The 20,230-nt window shown below is 38.9% G+C and overlaps 1 protein-coding gene across 1 annotated transcript in view; it reads left to right on the top strand.

Annotated features, from left to right (window-relative positions):
- Positions 1-16,667: 16,667 nt before the first annotated feature.
- The window catches only part of adgrv1 (adhesion G protein-coupled receptor V1), a 116,074-nt gene continuing 112,511 nt past the window's right edge, over positions 16,668-20,230 (top strand). Inside the window, exons 1-2 of the mRNA XM_053481342.1 lie at positions 16,668-16,853; positions 18,685-18,834. Of these exons, the coding sequence (XP_053337317.1) occupies positions 16,668-16,853; positions 18,685-18,834 (336 nt within the window). The remainder of the gene's footprint in view (positions 16,854-18,684; positions 18,835-20,230) is intronic.

Here is a 20,230-nt window from a genome sequence, read left to right as displayed (position 1 = left end):
ATGGTCTCGGAGGATTAGAATCCTGTCTGAGAATGACTGCTAATTTATTTTCCCTGTTCCAGCACACCTAATTCTACTAATCTGCTAATGAATGGCCAATACAAAATTGATCTGGATGTGTTAGAGTAGCGAAAAAGCTAAAATGTCCACAAACAAGAAATTGGTGCCTGTGATTTATAGTAAACGATCAACTTCTTGACAAGTCGCTTTAAGAGGGAAGGGAAAACCAGAGAACACAAAGAGCATTCACACGTTGAGAGTAGAACCTAAGACCAGATTTTATGTCTAGATTTTATGATTTTCTGCCTATAATTAACACTACTACTTATACTACTACTTCTATTACTACTACTACTACTACTACTATTATTATTATTATTATTCACTTACTCACTCATCGTCTATACAACTTTATTTTGTGTACAGTGTCACAGGGGGCCTGGAGCCAATCCCAGGAGAATAAGGTCGGGTACACCCTGGGACAGGGAGCCAATCCATCGCAGGGCACACACACTATGGGCAGTCTGAGAATGCCAATTATCCTAATCTGCATGTTTTTGGATTGTTGGGGAAAACTGGAGTACTGGGGGGAAACCCACCAAGCACGAGGAGAACATGCAAACTCCATGCACACAGAACCAAGGCAGGAATTGAACCCAGACCCTGGAGATGCAAAGCAACAGTGCTAACCACTAAGCCACCATGCAGGCTTATTATTATTATTATTATTATTATTATTTAAATATGAATATTATTAGGGTTAAGGCATTGGACAAGTGTTCAGCATCAAGTGGTCACTGTTGGGCCCTTGAGCAAGGTATTTAACCATCAACTGCTTAAATTTATACTCACTCACTCATCTTTCATCCCGCTTTATCCTGTATTCAGGGTCACGGGGACCTGGATCCTATCCCAGGAGGCTTAGGGCACGAGGCAGGGTACACCCTGGACAGGGTGCCACACACACATACACACAGTCACACACTACGGGCAATTTGAGAACACCAATTAGCCTAACCTGTATATCTTTGGACTGTGGGAGGAAACTGGAGTACTTGGACGAAACCCACCAAGCACGGGGCGAACATGCAAACTCCATGCACACAGAGACGGGAATCGAGCCTTGCTGGGAATTGAACCTGGACCCTGGAGATGCAAAGCAACAGTGCTAACCACTAAGCCACCATGTGGGCTTATTATTATTATTACTATTATTCAAATATGAATATTATTAAAGTCTTTATGCTATTAGGGTTAAGGTTGGTTAAGGCATTGGACTCGTGTTCAGCATCACCAGTCACTGATAGGCCCTTGAGCAAGGTATTTAACCTTTAACTGCTCAAATGTATAATGAGATTTTTAAAAAATTAAGCATCTCTGGATAAGGGCGTCTGCCAAAGAAATTATTATTATTACAATTATTATTGTTGTTGTTGTTGTTGTTTAGGTCTAACAGCATCCATAAAAACAAAGACCTCCTGCAAATGATTATCAGTAACATCACTGTTGCACATTGGATGTAAACCGTCGCACACTACCACACACACATACACACACTGTGTGGGTCGGGGAAGTTTTGAGCTAAAAATTTCGCGTTTCAGGAGCGGTGCACCACAATTGACGGTCTTTTCCCGGACAGCAGGCTGTGTGTGACGCGTCGCTGGGGGGCGCTGTTTGAAGCCGTTCGCTGATAATGCGCTTAGCATGTCTCGGTGTGTGAGCAGACGGCGCAGCTGAAGTGCGCTCCGAGTTCAGTCCAGGAAAGCGGCATGGCAGCACGGCTCGCACCGAGCACTCGAGCGCGCACTTACTCTCAGACATTCACACACAACATCGAGTGAAGAGGCACCGACACGCATCCTTACTACACTGTGTCTTATTTGGACTGTATGAAACTTGGCGCGCTTTTTTTTTTCTGCCATTTGGCTGGAGCGCAGTGAGGACGCGTGGAGGCTCCGTTAGCTTTACGCGGTGACGGACACGCGCTCCTTGTGGTGTGAAACCCCCCCATGTACGCGTAACTGCCCCGGATTCTCTGCTCTTCCCCCCGGATCGGTAGCGCAAGGTGTTAGGTGAGTCGCAGTTATTTATGATCTTATGAAATAGCTGGATGCTGAACAGGTGTTTGAAACGGAGCGCACTATGTTTCACTAAGCCATGTGCAACACGTAGTAAATCCAGAGCTCTGCCTCTTCATCCTGAACACATACACACACACACACACACACACACACCAGCCTGGGTGCATAATTATAATCTAATGCTCTCAGCGTCAGTAAGATTCAATTCAGGCTACATAAGGCGCTTATAAACAATAACAGCTGCACGTGTTTGATCCGTGTGCATATTATCCATCTTTCTTTTTTCCCCTTTCTGTTCTTTCAATTTCAAGCAGCCAATTAAATGAACCCACTGAATGCATTTTTATGCCTCGACTGATTCTGTTATATCAGTGTAACTTTGCTGAAAGGAACCCATACCGTGGCGCGTGAACCCGAGTACAATAATAATATTGGTGATGGAAGGCCATCTGATTGGCGTTTCCATGGTTACGCGGCGGCGCCCTTGCGGGGACGGTGCGCTTCGCTTTGTGCGTCTCTCCCCCGCGCGCCCATTCAACTGAAACAACGGGGAACCTCCTTTAAAAGGCACTCGATTGTCAAACCCTAAACCGCGTATGTAACCTCAAGGCGTTCTGCTTCACCCTCATGGAAGAGTTTTAATAAATCCCCCGAGCGACTTTATGGACGCGCACCTGATTGCGCACAGGGATTGCGGTGGCTTCTCTTTGTCCCGTTTCCTCCATTTTACACTGATTTACGCATTGGTGTAATTCTAATAGCTGCTTGACTTGAGGTCAAAGGTCAGCATGAATACTTATCACTGGTTTCATTTATCAGGCTGCTTATTTATGACTAGCCTACTTTTTTCAGCGTTTGACAAAAATGTCTGTTTGCTAAAAAACAGAGCCTTGGTTGTTCTCATTGTGCACCAATCATATTTTTTTGCACATTTTATATCACAAAACTAACTAATTCACCTGTCTATTTCCTGCCCTCCAATCAGAACCTGTTTTTATTTTATTACTGTTTCTATAAAGGTTGTTAGTGTGTCCTGATTGTCCCTACTTCTCCTGTGCTCCTCCGTTGAGTCAAATTTATAAAATGCTCATGCTGAGCATCCTTTTAACACGGTGGCTTGGTGGTTAGCACCATCCTTGCACCTCCAGTTTCGAGGGTTCGAATGCCACCTCTGGTCTGTGTGCATAGAGTGTGCATGTTCTCCCTATGCTTGGTGGGTTTCCTTCCACAGTCCAGATTAGGATAAATGACATTCCCGATTTTCCGTAGTGTGTATGTGTGTGCCCTGACTCTTGCCCAAAGATGAAAGAATGAATGATTTATAATCCCACTATTAAAAGTTCATGCAAAAGACACAGCTTTTTAAATTTTGGTTCATGCAACATTTATTTCTCCCTTTATTTAAGGATATTTAACTTTGCGTCTGGTTTGTTCAGTAAGGAGCTCCATGTACACTCAGATTCCTTTAAAGCTGCTTTTTTTTTGACAATTTATTTATTTGACTCTTTGCTAATTACGTGACTCAGACCACCTGTCAAATGATGAAGCTATTGAGACATACTCCATACATGCCTAACATACAATGTTTAGTATATCTGTTGTAGTTATCTGTGGTATGTATCTGTGGTAAACCAATTCTTATTTAGACAATATCACACCACAGGGAGTGCTATTGTGCTGGTATATCAGAACAGCCGTGATGCAGTCGTAGACACAAATGTGCAGCCCGAGTGGCAAAGACATTAAAGCTGTGTTGATATTCAGTACAACGGCACAACATTGAGGGTGAAAATATTTTTATGTAACAGTTCCAGAGACACCCCCCCCTTATTAGCGACAATAATGTTTGTTATTTAACAAGTTAATTTGCTTCACCAACACATACTATATCCTTTCGAGACTGGGGTGAAATTAACACTGGTAAAATTCGTTTTAAATTCTTACCGATTCTATGTAGCCATAAGGGAAAGCGAATAAACCATGGAGGTGATGGACAGTCCTGTAAATCCGGTAAAGAGTGTTTCTCTTTGTATTTCCACTTATTCTGCTTTATGATATCAGCTCCAATAACTTTCAGGGTTCTGGGGTGGAATCCAAAATAACGATAAATAGATAGCTAGTCTGCTATGTCAGATGTACAATCCCATAGAAGCAATTAATAAGATGATTAGATAAAATGATATAAGTTTATAAGATGTTTTTTTTTTCTACCAAAATGCTTCTGTGCCTGGTTTTGAGTGTTGTCTTCGGCCGGTAGGTGCTTTCCCCTTTTTCCAGTACTGTGGACCATGCTGTCTGTGGACTGTGCCGACTGTGCACGGCACATGCTTTTCCCCATGCTGGCAACCAACAGTTAGTATAATTGCTAGAACACCTGTGATGTGGAGTGATACATTACGTTAAACATCTCCAAGGTGTTATAACCACTCGTGGAATGCCTTTGGCCTAATCAGATTACTCAGGCGGAACTAACTGTTGTATAATAAACCATAATGCACCTTAAAGAAAAATGTACATTCATATGTGTTTGGGGTGAAATTGCAAACAGATGGTGTAACCCTCTACTGTACAGTTGTACAGAAGCACATGATATATATATATATATATATCAGAAGCACACAAGATTATATATAGAGTGTGCAGTTATTTACTACAGTATATATATATATATATATATATACTGTAGTAAATAACTGCACACTATTTCTCGGGGTTGTCTCGAGTCATTGAGTTACACTTTTGTGCTGCAGCCAAAGTGTGGCATGCCATAAACAGCACTCCCATTGACGAGGCGCTAAGACTCTGATTGATGTTTGTGGGACATAAACAGACCACACAAGGGCCACACATGATGGAAGAGCGGCAGGTGTACTGAAACAAAAGAAAGAGTCGTCCACACAGCACAGTAGCGCAAGCTAAGCTAATGGCTCCTCTACGCTAGCTGTAAAGCAGACAGCTTTGGAAGTCTTTTAATCAGTCGATTTTTTAAGAACAAGGACAACAGAATTTTTTTTTAAATTGCTTACATATTTAACAAGCTCACTTTAAATCTCACCACCACCGCCATTACCCTTTCAACTACATGTTTTTTTTAATGCTAGTTTGGCTAATCCATACGTTTGAGTTGTTTCTGGAGAAAACTTCAAAGTGAGGCAATATGGAACATCTGTTATATTATAAACTGGAAGTCTTTTTTTCTAAATATATAAGAAAAATCTTTACAGACCTCTACAGATATTTTAATTTACATTTTTGCATTTGCATTTATAGCCAAATCATTTAATAATGTATTGTCATATCATATATTATCATAGTATAGCAGTCAGTCTCATAATCACAATTTATTACCTTTTTTTCTCCACATTAATCAAACTCAAGATTGTCAGTTTCTGATGTATTGAGTATGCATGGATGAATAAATGATGCAAAACCTCACATGAACCAAAAACAGATAAAAAAAATAAAAATAAATTCCAACTTGGCGTTAGTTCTAGTCTAATTGAGATTTCCACACCTTCTGAACCGACATAGCAGGGTTCCAATCTGGATTCTCCTTTCCCACCAGATTGGGGCCTCCGCTAAAACAAAGTGGCCACGCAAGGCACTGAGCTCTGGGGAGAGGATGAATTCAGCTGGTGAAAATACTCCACAAAGACTGCGCACCCAGGGCAGAATGGCAACACAGTGGGAATATGCTATTGAGCTTTACTTTGCATCTTGGTATTGAACACGCAAGCAGGATTTTGTGTGAAATATACTAGATGTTGAATTTAATAGCACACTCATAAGCATGTACAAAAAAATGTACAACGGCATCTGTTAAATTTTGGAATGAGGTAAAAATTTGTACATGTTACCGTGAAGGTGTGAGATCGCGCTCATTAAGTAGATTTTAATTGCACACTCTTTAGCACGTATTAAAAAAATTATAGCTCCATCTGTTTAATGTTGACATAAACTAATAATTTTTCCGAGGTAGGTTTTTTTTTGTATGATTTTAGGGTGTTTTTCTATTTAAATTTAAAATGAACACATCTTTTCATCCTGTGGGCCAATAGTGCTGAAACTGGCTGTATGTTACCTCAAGCTCGACTAAACACAGTTGTGAAAACCCAATTAATATTCATTCAGTAGTTTTTACGTGATGTCTGCACCAACAAACTGACACACAGACAGACAAAAATTCTATCTGGATGTGTTCTATTACTCTTACATCTTACATCCCCTTAATTTTTTTTCACAAATATCTTCAGTGTATAGACAACACAACATTATAGTTTTATTATATGTATAGATGATGAATGTGTCATGCTTGAATCCTGAAAGTTTGTCAGTTGTTTTTGTACCTGTGATTTTCTAGCTGTCATTCCACAGTGATTTTTATGTGCTTAAGCCAGCACACATTTAACATTAATTTTGTCTTTAATAAATTGGAATATGTCTAATTCTGAAACGGTTATGTGAAGATAATAGAATCAAGAAAATATTGTACATATACAATATATGTACAATAAAAAAGTCAGGCACATGCAAATAAATGCTGTAGAGCAAGGATGCCTTCGGAAAAAAAAAAAAAAAAAATAGGCCAGTATGCAGTAATTAATGAAACAAAGTCAATATTCGGTGTGATGGTTCTTTGAAGACCCTTTAGTCTCAGGTACAATTGGTGCAGTTTTATAAAGAAAAAAAGTTTTACTGAGCATCACGCATAATCACCTACAGTTCTTCTGAGCTCTTTGATCGTTGCACCTGAATCCTTTTTGCATGCAAAACCCAGCAGCTTTCATTATTCCTTTTTTGTTTGGTGTAAAAAAAGTGGCTGCTTGTATAATGTGCTGGTTTATGAATTACTGATGTTTGACTCAATAATTAAGTCATAAAAATTATATATATATATATATATATATATATATATATGTGAATGAAAGATGTTTGCACGGTACTGTTTTTTTTACATTATGTAACTGCAGAGTAAAAAGTTTGGTATCAACTTAAACAAAAATTCAACATTTAATGAAGACATATTTTCCAATCTTTTCTTAATTGCTTAATCTTAAGAAATAATTGTGTAATAATCGAATATATTTTATACAAGTTAGGTTTAATATGCAGTACAAACCTCACAAAAACCCTAACCATTAGTCTTTTACCTGTGTTTAGAGATAATTTGGAAAAGTTTAGATGCAGTTAGAAAATGGCAAAAACAATTAACACAGTTAATTATAACTATTAAATACATTTATTTATTAAGATTATAAGAAGGTTTTAAGCTACAACTTGATACAAATTAGAAATATAACATACTACAAATAATTAAAATTGTTAACAAAAATAGAAGTAGAAATTAAAATTCAAGACATGCTTCTGCTCCACAATCACTCACAGTTTAATAAACCATATTTCAGGGGACTTAGTAAGTGATTACATATCAGTCATGTTTTCTCTACCTTGGGATTAGTTAATTAGGTTTAATGCCTTTAACATTTAAATGATTATACATGTAAAAATTAATATACATATAAAAATCAGTATATGATTATATATAATCAGATATGATTATTGGAAGTTTAAACAAAATGAAAGAAAGAAAAAAAAACAATTACTTGTAAAACTCTGTGCCCTCTATATTTCGGGACCCACCCACACACACACACACACACACACACACCAAAATGGGACCTGTGACATTGCTTAAAATGAAGCAGCAACAGGATTTCTAAGTGTTTAGTCATAGGAAATACACAGGACATATGATGCTTTCCCTTTGTCTTTTATACTTTTGTTGTATTTCCCTAAGTAAATTCTTGGTTTTCTTAATATTTTCGGTCCTTGCACAAACGTACATTTTTTAGGCATTTATACAAAGAGACTTACAACTGAGACTGAATATAACTGAGTTGTTCTCTCAGTGATCTATCAGTGACAGCTTGGTGTTTCTGGGATTTAATTTCACAACCTGGTTAGTGACCCACCCAAGAACCACTACTAAGCCACAAATATATATAAATAAAGAGAGACATATAAATCTACGGGGAAAAAAATAAAATAATATAATTCTAATTATAAAATAATTCTGGTGTTTTTCTATTTTCCTATATATATTGTTATATTGATTAAATAATCATAACATCAAATTTTCAACATTCATCATTATTTATATATATATATATATATATATATGAAAATGCAGGGCTTGGGCAGCACAGTTACGGAGCAGGAGGTATTCCTTATAGCTCCAGGGTCTCAGATTTAAACGTGATCTCTGGTTACTGTCAGTGCAGAGCTTTTGTGCATATTCTCGTCTTAGTCTGCATGTGTTTTCCCTGGGTTATTCATCTTCCAAAAACATGCCAGAGAACAAATGTGAATAAGCATATACAGTACAGAAGCATGTTAATGTGTGTATACATGGTGCAGTGTAATAGACTGGTGTCCTGGTGATCTGGTATTCTTGCCATGCCCCCAGTGTTTCTGGAATAGCCTCCAAATCCACTATGACCCTGAGGAATAAGATGAACGAAAGTCTAGTTTTAATCTTCTTAAACGCACTTCTGCTTGTTTTATTTTTTTTTACTCTTCTCCACCGTTTTCTATTGCAAAACTCAGAGTTTAAATAATGGAGCTGGAGGAGGGCATTGTATCAGGTGAAAAAGGTAAGCCCTGTATTGAAGGGTACAAACGGTAGTGATTTAGAAGTTTGCAAGTGTCAGGGATTAGCAGACCACAACGCTGAAACTGTTATGAATTCATAGAAATACACATTGAGCACACAAAAAAATGGTTGGATTCTTTCTTTCCCTGGCTTTGTCTCCTTTTCTTGCCATGGTATCCACCGCCACTCTTTCTCCATCCTTTCTCTATGGCTCTTTCTTCTTCCCACCACGAGAAAGGTTCCTCCCCATTGTGTTTCGTCATGGTGAAAGAATTTCTGAAGTGGAAGGATTTAAACTGAGTCCGGGATCACGCGAAGACCAGCGCTGACCAGTGAGTGCTGAATTCAGGGCTACTGACTCTTCTGACAGCACATGTTAACACAATGGATGACCAGGTTTATTGGAAGAGACGGTCATTCCTGGTGAGTCAGACTAAGTGACAAAACAGGTAACGTCATTTCGGGGCAATAAATGAGTGTTGACTTGTTTCCTCAGTCATCAAGGAAGTTATCCCTGATTTCAAATCAGCCCAGAGGGTTTCGTTTACACAGGCGCTTTTTCCCATCCTCAATCCAGCCATCTGTCCGAGCGCTGGCAAACTCACCAGATTGAAGAGACCACGGCAGGAATTTCCCACACCTCTTCTCTGCTGAAGGGGTCTTGGAGGGGAGTCGGAGTGAGAGAATGAGACCTAACTGTCTGAATGGGGGTTTGATTCGAGCTAGGAGGAGTTCTCGTGTGGAAAAAAAGGGGCGTTGGAGTGGAAAAAAAAAAGAAAAACAATGTTGCAAGAAAAGAAAGAACACAACAGTGAGATTCATGGTTTTAAAAAAGAAAGGAAAAAAGTCTGCACGTTTTTGTGTGGTGGTCAGTGAATCGGGTGCTCCCTTCTACTCCGCTGATTCTCTCTGTCTCTCTCACCAGACGCTCACACACACATACTCCACACCCATCGCTTCTGTGTGCGCTGCTACAAAGAAAGGCAATTAGCATTTCAGCCTGGCTCAACTGGCTATGTCTGATGAAGTAATAAGCTTTATAATTTGTTTTTTTTTTTTCCTCCCTCATGCAGGCTGCCATTTGTGAAGCAGGCCCTCGTTTAATCATATAAAAGTAGTTTTCTCCTCCCTTCCAGGCATTGTTTGTCACAATAGCTAATCAGTCATGGAGCTCTGCGGCTCCAGGAGCATTCGCAATGTGAAATTCAATGGGATCCTTTCTTGCGTTCGCAGCTCACAAATTGAGAGCGAAGAAAAGTCATTGTGTTTTTGGGCACAAGAATAGGGGATGCCTTCGGAACAAACCGAATTGGGCAGAGAGCAAACCAGAGACAATTCCTTCAAAATGTTCACTCTTTCACCAGCGAATGATTGGCATTGAACAACGCCTGGCATTTAGTCCAAACAAAGAAGGTGAAACATTTGGATTAAAAAGTCCCACATGACGATATATGACAGAGTTGCTCATGCATTTTCTAAAAAAAGATTTTTGTTCTCTTTCCTCCCTTTTTATGCCCCTCAAACAGAGCGACATCTGCTCCCACTCAAACTTCTCAGCACTCCCCATATTCAAACGTACACAAACACGCACAAATGCACTGACACTTTTTTTTTTTTTTACTAGCGCTCTAATTCTAGGTTTTCTATACAATCCAAAAATAAGAAAGTTTTGGGCAGAGTTCTGCCAAATTAGAGTCTATCTGATAAAAACTGAGGGGTTTTAAAAAATCCTTCACTGGTTTAATGATTATGTTTAAGCCGTAGTCCTTTATTAAATTTCTTAATTTCCCCAAACCACAAGAAACCCAGGACAGCAGCTTACCTAAAAATAATTTAGGAGAAGCATAAATGGCAATTATTGGCTTCCATATAGATCAGCTATGAGGTTTGCCAGAGCCCCCCAAAAGAGGCTGGTTACTGAGGCAACAGAGCGTGTCACGAAAAATGAGAGCGTCTTATTTTTGTTACATATCCAACAGTTAGTGCACAAATGTTTCAGTGGTGTGTTTTCCATCATGCAAATTTCAAATAAGATCGTGGGGAAAAAATGTGGATGGAAATAAGAGAATGAAAAAGGCCAAAATCTCATATACTGTAATGGTGATTTGGCTTCAGAGAATTGGTTATTCAGGCAACAGAGGTGTCCGTTATAGTAGGTATAGTTGTAGAATTGTGGCTAAAAAGTGGCACATCACTGAATCAAATGCAGATGACTTGAAAAAATGCAAAAAAATTCTTCCGTTAGTTATTACTTTAATTGTACCAATTTTATTTGGGTGATTTTTTTTTTTTACCAGTGAATCCACTGTGAAGGCTCTGTTTTCTGAGCCAATACAAAAATTAAGATGATGTTGTGGTCTCATTGGTCAGTAAATATTGAGAGCTGCTTGTTATTAAATAGTGGTCGCAGCAGAATTTAGCCTTGCTGTGTCGTTTCTAATGTTGTTTGGCATACTCTTGGTGAAAAACAAGAGAAAAAAGTTCACCAATATAACGGTGGAGGTTTTGTGGTATGAATGTTTTTTATCTTCCTCTCTCTCTCTCTCTCTCTCTCTCTCTCTCTCATTGCCTGTGAGAATATTCATGGTTAGTTGTGTTGGCATCTCTGAAGTACAATGACTCATATTGTCTTTTGCACATCTTTCTGAAATTTGCTAATAATCTAAGCAACATTTGGATGTATTGTATAAGGCTTTCCCAGGGAGAAGTAAATTAGTTGCGCTCTCAGGGATTAATGGCACTTTGCACTGTTGGAGGTCAAACCTAAATTCGCCAAATGATGCATTGTAGTGTAAAGATTTTGCCAGTTCACTCATCATCTATACCCCTTTATCCAGTATACAGGGTTGCGGGGGACCTGGAGCCTATCCCAGGAGACATACTGTAGGGCATGGTGGCAGGGTACACACTGGACAGAGTGCCAATCCATTGCAGGGCACACACTCACATTCACACAATGAGGGCAATTTTGGAACGGCACTTAGCCTAGTGCACGTCTTCCAACTATAGAAGGAAGCTGGAGCACCCGAAAGATACCCACCAAGCACGGTGAGAACATGCAAACTCCATGCACACCAACTCCGAGGTGGGAATCGAACCTCAACTCAAGAGGTGCAGGGCATCAGTTCGAACCCCTAAGCCAGATAGATCAAAAGATAGCTCAAGATTTCCTGATCCGCACCAATTGTTCAGTCATTCATAATTTATCTGCTTGGCATTCAATTTCTAATCATGGTGATACAACATAAGAATAACAACGTTCATCTACAACAGGATGAGTCAAGCAACCTCTAGATGCTGAGTCACCAAGGATCAGCTTTGACCAGGAGAACCTTAGAAGACCTTGTGCAGGAATTAACCTCCGGAGATCAACTGGCACTTTAAGCTAGAGTAATCGTCCACTGCAGATATCAACAAGTTTTATTCTATCGTACACTATGCATCTACGCATATCATTCTGAAGTCAGGGTTTGTCCTTTACAAACATGCACAACCATCCTGCAGTAAGTAGCAGCATCCTGAAGCATACCCACACACATGGCTTGCCCAGCACTGGCTGTGAAGGCTTAGTGATTGAATAATTGATGCTAAGATTACAGATCCTTGGGGTAACCCAAGAGGCAGGCACTGGACTACCGGGCAAGGTCGTAACCATACACTTCATCACATCTTCAGCCAGCTGATCTACTGTAATTGCTAATGTCTCAGTTACATTATGACCACGGCTGCCATTTGAACCTGCTGCCAAGTCACTCTTGAGGGCTCTGGGGTCAAGGCCTTCCCCTGTTTATTACTAAGAGTGGCAGTATTTTTAATATATATATTGTAAGTAATCACAACCCCCCATAGTTACCCAGAGGGGTATTTTCTTTGTAAACGTTGATCTGCTAATCTCCTGAATTCAATAGCTTAATCTGCCTTAACAAAAAAAAAAAAAAGTGTTGAGGCTTTTGTAATCAAGTTTCCTGGCACGAACAAGCGGGCATTTTTACAAGTGATAATTCCAGAGGTAATAAGAGGTAATTCCCGGGCATTGCTTCTGAAAAAAAAAGGAAAGATATAAATCTTCTGAAGCATTTAGCCATGGAAAGTGATGGACATAGAGGAAGCTAAAGTAATTTGTGTGGGTGTGAATACATCCTCTTGGCTGCCAAAAGAAAGAAAAAGACAAAGAGAGAAAGAGAGGGAGAAGAACAATAGTCTCAACCACCCAACTCTGAATAGATCTCCTCTGTTGCATTGTTCCTTTTTTTTTTGACTGTCTGGTAGTCTTTAGTAGCCCACAGCCATCGACTATCTGTACAGCAGTGTTTCCTATCCTGGTCCTGAGGTAGATTGTAGCGTTTTTCCTACACCCACCACAGCTGACTCAGCTCATCTGCTCTTTTAACAAGCACTTCTTGAACTTATTGGGTGTGTTATAGCAGGGAGAATACTCCTAAAATGTGCAGTGCAGTTTTACTCCAGGACTAGGATTGGAAAACAGTTGTATGGCCCATTCCACCTGCTTGTGTGGACCACACTGACCTCACTTGTTGGCAGAGGCATTTCAGGAATTTTCTCATTCACACTAAGACATCAGCACAATAGCTGGTCCTGGGGTCAGTCAAAGAGCCATCCTGCCAGGTTCTTGGCTGCTCTAGGGCCTCCTGGTCACTGATAAAGTGTCTGATGTGACTCTGGCCAGTATGTCCTGCGGTGGGCTGGCAGACGATGAGGAGATCCTCACAGAGTCTTTATTTATCAGTGTCAGGAAGCTTTGGTAAAGCTCCCATGGTGACCTTTTTTGAAAGATAGCTTGGTTACCTCCATTGAACCATTACAAAAGTGACAAGCCTCATGATCTTGTCATGTGTCACTTTGAGAGAGTGGCATTTGGGAAAGTGAAGATGCACTGATCATTTCACTATGATCTATGGTTGTTTAGGCTATTATTTCTAAAAATCTATGCAAAATGAATTCAACATTGTCCATGGCAAAACATGAAAACAAGAAAAAATATTTCCATACTCATATTAAACATATTAACTGAAGTCTTTTAACCAGCATTGGAATGAAATTTGTCAGAATTTAAGAATCAAATTTGACGGAAATAAAATAAAAGCATTATAAATTGGTTAACCAAGCACAGAATAAAATGCTGTGTGGCAAGGATGTCCATTACCACGAAGCAGAGAAATATTATTATGAGTGCACAAAAGAAATAAAACGACCAGAATTTTGTTTACGAACGTAGGAATGCTAGCCAACTACATAACCACAACACTGCTAATTCTGTACTAACAATAGAGGTGGGGGGGGGGTCATTTAGTTACATAACATGATTCTTTTGTGCAGCAATTCTTGTTTTTCTCGATTTTCTTGAAATGATTTTTTTTTTAATTATACGTTTCCATTTGATGCAGTAAAATGTTGCAGTTTCTATATAATCGTTCAGGTGGTGCACTCCAAACTATTCAAACATTGTCAGGCAGCACAGCGCCCTGTGTTCTAAGTTTGTTCTAAATTGTGGCATTGGAAAAAAACTTTTAATGAATCAGGATATTTATTTAATTGTGACAATTTCCTATCAGGTGGCCTTGGTGATTCAGAAAGTATGACAAGTATGTCAGTAGAAAGCTGGTAAAGAGAAGGCTATTAGGTTGTGTAAACCAGTAAACAAGTTCGGTAACAAGCTAGCTAACACTAGGCTTATTTATTTTGTAGTAGCAGGTAGTATCAGCTAGCTACTATGTCATTAATTCCACTAGCCAGCATCTTTATTAAAGCTAACAGTAAGCTAAATTTTACAACTAACTGATTTCTCTGGTTTAGTTTTCCAATTAGAAAGAAATTATGTAGAAGCTATACTATATATACACAAGAGTCAGAAAATATCTGCAGTTTGGGTGTCTCTCTGTTGAAGGCCTCTGTTTTCTGTCAAAAATGCATTAATTTGCACATGCGGTGATTAGCTTTTTGTGGTCTGAGGGTGTACCTGGTGCCATTTATTATTGAAGACTTTGTGCGCAGTATGGAGAAAGTGTTTTGTTGTGAAAAAGTGCGTATAAATTGATAGAGAAGGTCAAGAAAGATCAGCCATCAGTGTTAGTGTTAGCCATCAAGAAGGAGCCAGACGGTCGTCCACTTCCGCGTCTGCCTACAGTATACTGTCGACACTCAGTGTTAAAAACATCCTCCCTATAGGGGCGAGATGAGGTTGCTTCATTGGACTTTCCACTGTTTGGTCCCCAGAAAGCCTCCCTACAAGGCTGAACATTCACTTCTGATGAAGAAGTGAAGACAGCGGTGCATTCGTGGCCTGCAGCTCAGCTTAAAATGTTTTTAATGAGGGAATATGAAAGTTTGTTGACCTTTGGACAAAGTGTACTGAAAAGCACTGAAAACCCTATCAGTTTGGTGTGAAAAAAGTGTCACAGAGGTGTGAATTGTTTTCTCCATCAGCTGTGGATCTTAATCACGAAAGATTTTGCTGTGTTATATTTGTGTTGTTGAACATCAAATCTAGTGCAGTGGGTAAGATGTACAAGGTAGTTATATTTACACATTTATTCTAGTGAGACAGCATGAAACTCCAGTTTTCTATGGTTTTTAAAATGAAATCTATAATACCATTTATTGTAGGTACCCAATTACAAATGCTGTATTATTTTCCCCTGTTGTAATTAGCAGTGATAATGTGTTAGAGTGTGGAGTGTGATCGTTGCAGTCGATTTGTGTGGTAAAGAGTGCAATGTACTGAAGTATTTATTCTGATGGGTTGGTGGAGATTTTGGTAGTGTTACATGCAGATAGTGTCTAATCACATGGATGACCCTTACATTACAGGATGTAAATCTTTTTTGTGACACAACAAATAATACAAGTAAATTATAGACACATGAATTAATCGCATTGTATGTTATTAATTTTTGTTTTTTATAAGCTTTAATAATGATTTAGAGGGAAGTGATTTAGGCCCTAGGAAAGAGTTACAATGACTACGCGGCTTTTCTCTCCAATTTTCTTCGCTACAGGCTGACCATAATCATGCGAAACCAAATATGTGATAAATAAAATTTCTAAATATGGTTGCAATTATTTATCCCTCGCAATGGTAAATGATCTCTACGAGTAGGTTATGTCTAAAATCATACCAATTCCATACAAGGAATCGTAAGTCGAATGATATACTGTAGCATAACACCTTGATGAAAGTCCCTCAGCCCTCAATACCCGTGTGGCCTAAATTAGCCCCAAATGATCTACCAGCAATGGAACATATGAAGAAGTGGATCTTTCCAATGTCCAACTTTCCTAAGCAATCTCCCTGCTGCAGAAATAAATAAGATACATGCACTCATTCATACCAACGCAAGCACATGAATGAGGAGATGGCCACAAATCAGCCCACGAGCACACACTTTTTAAGCTGTTTGCTTTCCTAGCCATGACAACTGCCGGGTAGCCGCCAACCATACTAGTTAAAGTAAGAGAGAAACCTGGTAATTTATTTGCCAAACCAGATGTGGAAAAAGCTCACCCTGACAGATGAGAGCTGATTAACATCTTGTCGTGTGCAAAAAGGGGAAAAAAACATAGTAAACATGTTGTATAGCAGCCTGTGGCAGGTCATGCATTCAATTATCTTCTTAAAAACACACATAATAGAGCGCAAATAGGAGATGCTAATTTAATCTTAAATATGACTTGAATAATGCTTTACATAATATCTGCATTATTATGATAATTCTGTTTAATAGTAGCTAAACCCAAATATTACAATTCATCAAACGAGGTACATTTATTTTTGAACATCTTTACTATTCGCTGCATTTTTTTTATTAACAGGTATGACCAACATGCCTTTGCACATTGCAGAAAAATTTCCATGTCATACATTTTATCTATAATGCATCAGTTTAAACATCTGTATTTCTCTCTATTTTGCAGGAATGCCAGGGGTCCTGGCTCTAGCTGGCTTACTCCTGGTGCTCCTCATCCCCAGTGCCAGGTCAGAGTCTGCAGAGCTGAGGTTCCAGGGCCAGACAGAATTTGTGGTAAATGAGAGTAGCAGAGCTATAGTACGCCTGGTGGTGGAGAGGGTCGGAGACCCCATCAATGTCACTGCCCTAGTCCTGGTAAGCTCTTCCGAACCAGATCAGGTTCTAGGAGAAGTAACTCTAGCTGTAGGAGCAGTACATGTAGTTGATGCTGTCTTGTAGACGTGAGACTTTACAAGTGTAGGTGTGAAGGAGTGGTATCAATACTGGTCTCCACACTGAATTAGTAATAATTATCCAAGGCTTTGTCACATTTAGGTAATTTAGAGCAGTACTCCGACTGGTAAAATGCAAAGGATACAAGACGTTTCTTTGTGTCCCATAATAGTCAGGAAGATCTGATCTAGGAGTTAATTTTTTCATATTATAGATAAATTAGAGGGAAATGTTTCTCATGCCCTCAGTATTGTTCACAATGGCGCAGAGGACAAGAGACCAACTAGGCTGGGAAGATTACATACTCTCGCGCGTCAAGTCATGTGCTCACAAATGCAGAGTAGGGAAGTTCTTTCCTCAGAGTGGCTGGCTGTGTGATTTTGTAGCATGAGCAACATTTTAAAGAGATGGAAATAGAATAGGCTAAATGACCAAATAGGGCGAAAGTGGTGTAAAAAAAAAAAAAAAAGAATAAGTGTAATAGCGTTGATAGGTGATGGGAAAATAGTCAATTTTAAAATTTCTGTATTTTTATTTTATAATTCTCCTTTTTTTTTTTTTTTTTAGAAAAGTTGCAGAAAAAAATGTACATTTATTTTTAGGCTTTAAAAGAACACTACAATGGTGTGTAGTGGTTAGCACTGTGGCCTCTTACCGCCCAAAGTCTGTGCTTTAAATTTGCATGTTCCCCCGTGCTTTGTGTGTTTCTTCTGCGTACTCCAGTTTCCTCCTACAGTCTAAAGACATGCACATTAGGCTAATTGCCGTTCCCAAATTGCCCGTATTGTACAATGCTTGTGTACCCTACCCAGTGTGTACCTTGTCTAGATCCCTGGGATAGGGTCCAGGCCACCGCGACCCTATTCAGGATAAGCAGTATAGAGAATGAATGTGTGAAAGTGAAGATGCAAACAGACAAGCTAGTAGGTTAAAAGAAAAAGTCAGTCATTAAACTTACATCAAAATAAATGTGTCCAAAGAAAATACAGATTATATCACACTGGTCACACTGTACTGTAGGTAAAAATTGCCACTGACAGGTGAATTGAGCCTAATTTTTACAGTTGAAGGCACAAAATGCTTGAACAAGAAAATGTGAGCAAAGTGTTACACAACTGTGTCAAGCAGATGTGCATGTTGCATTACAAGCAGGGTGGATTTTTACAGCCAACCATCTGCATGCTGCTACCTTTACAGCGCACTGCTGTGGACATCTGGGCATAATTAACGTAACAATGCAAATCTGCCTACTGTTCAATAAAGAGTGCTAAATGTCATGCTACTGTAAGCATTCTAGTGTAGCTCCTTAATCAAATCATTCATCGTGTAGCAAAAAAAGGAAGATGTTTGACCTTTTTTTTTTTTTACTGTGAGTTTTGGTGGGTGGCATTATTGTAAATGCTAATTGACATCCAGATGGAAGCGTTCTGTGTGGGTAAAGCTTGCAAAATCTGAGAATTTCCCACTCTCTGTGAATTCTTTAAAGCTGCAGCTTTGCACGTCACGCATCAAGTAGTAGTTACATATCTGTTAAACTGTTTGATTCATTACTGCAGATTAACGAATATTAAAATGAAGATTAGGATTAGTTTGATTCATGTACAGGATTGTTTTTACATCAAATATAACCAGCTGTAGATTTATATTTGGGGTAGAGACCAATTTGGGAGTCCAAACTAGGCAAAGAATGGGGACTCCACCTTTGATGAAATTGCTTGTGACAGTAGTAAAAATGTGGTTTGTGGTGTTGCAGCTGCAGGGTGAGGACACTGGAGACTTTGAGGCCACCACTGCAGCTGCTTTCCTTCTGTCCTCCGAGTCAAGCAAAACCATCTTCATTGCCGTGAAGGATGATGATCTACCTGAAGCTGATGAGACGTTTGTGTTTAATCTCCGACTCCAGGTAAACTTGTGCATGTGTCTTGTGTTTTTGTGTTCATTTAGAATAAAATAATGTTTTACTGTTGACTACAGAATTTTTGGAATCCTTTTTTAAATTAAGCATAAATTAATGTTTAAAATGAATGATATTGGATGGAGCTTTGCTTATTATGGGTTTGCACCATACAGTAGGTCTAATCCCTATAGCCCAATAACCAATAATAAAAATTAGAAAATACAACCACCCAAATATCATATCATAAGTAAAAGCATAAAATATAAGTACATCATAAAGTAGCTGGCAATTTTAGGGTTAGAGCCCCACGAATCCATTAGTTACTTTTACAGTCTGGTACGAAAAACGTTTTTGTCTCCATAGCTAAGTTTTTCTATTAATGACAACTACACAGGGGTGAATTTAAGGTAACGTTTAAGTTGCTTAAACGGCTAGTAGCTTAACTTAGCATCAGACATGTAGGAGTTGACACAGGATGATGTGTAGGGTATGAATGACGGAATAAAAAAAATGCAAAGTAATTCCACCATATAAAAGAATGTTAGACACATTAGCATTTTACATAAGGGTGATAAATTTTAGGCGGAGTCAGCTCCCACAAAATAGGCCCAAAGCACACATCGCCCACAAAATATGCCCAAAGCATCTATGATCCATCACCATATTATGAGTTGTGGGTTTTTTCTCTGCATTCCACCATTTTTTGCCAAAATGCTGACGGTGTTTATCTAATTAGCACTACATGATTTTTGATGCATTACGAATCTTTGGTTTAGTAATGAGATCACTATTGGAAGTGTTACCAGTTTTGTAGGGAACAGTTCTTACATTATTGTATCAGACCATGGTAACTACATTTCCTAGTAGATGTTTGTGCTTTTTCAATTTCTGACTTTTATACACTGCAGTAGCCTGTATCCTGAGTATACAAAGCTGCTTTTTTATTATTAATGCTTAATAATCTCATGGTGCCAAGAGCATAATATCTCCTCTCCAAATGAAAGAGGAAGCCAGAAATATTTACCACTGCATAAAAATGAGTCATGGCCATGTTTCTGTACTGCTGCTAGCCAAAAATCAATCTTGATGTTGTGCTTAATTCACTTTATGCTTAATGTATCATTGGCAAATTCAGAGCATTTATTTTCTGTTTGTAATTACAGTAGTATTAAATATTTTCCAAATTTGTGTTGTTGCCTTTTTTAAATACAAAGGCTGCTGAACTAATTCGAAAGTTGACCAGTGATCTCAGTGAATTGCAGTTTTATTTGTAGCACCGATGACATTTGGTGAGGTTTACTGTATTTTGTGCCTTGCTTTCAGAAAGAGCCATTTTTATGCACCTCTTTCAAACAGCTCTTTGTGATGGTGTAGAATTTTGAATAAAAAAAAATGCAGGAAT

This window comes from Clarias gariepinus, chromosome 21, assembly GCF_024256425.1.
Source record: "Clarias gariepinus isolate MV-2021 ecotype Netherlands chromosome 21, CGAR_prim_01v2, whole genome shotgun sequence".
NCBI classification, from domain to species: Eukaryota; Metazoa; Chordata; class Actinopteri; order Siluriformes; family Clariidae; genus Clarias; species Clarias gariepinus.
This window is presented reverse-complemented; position numbering and strand designations above follow the sequence as displayed.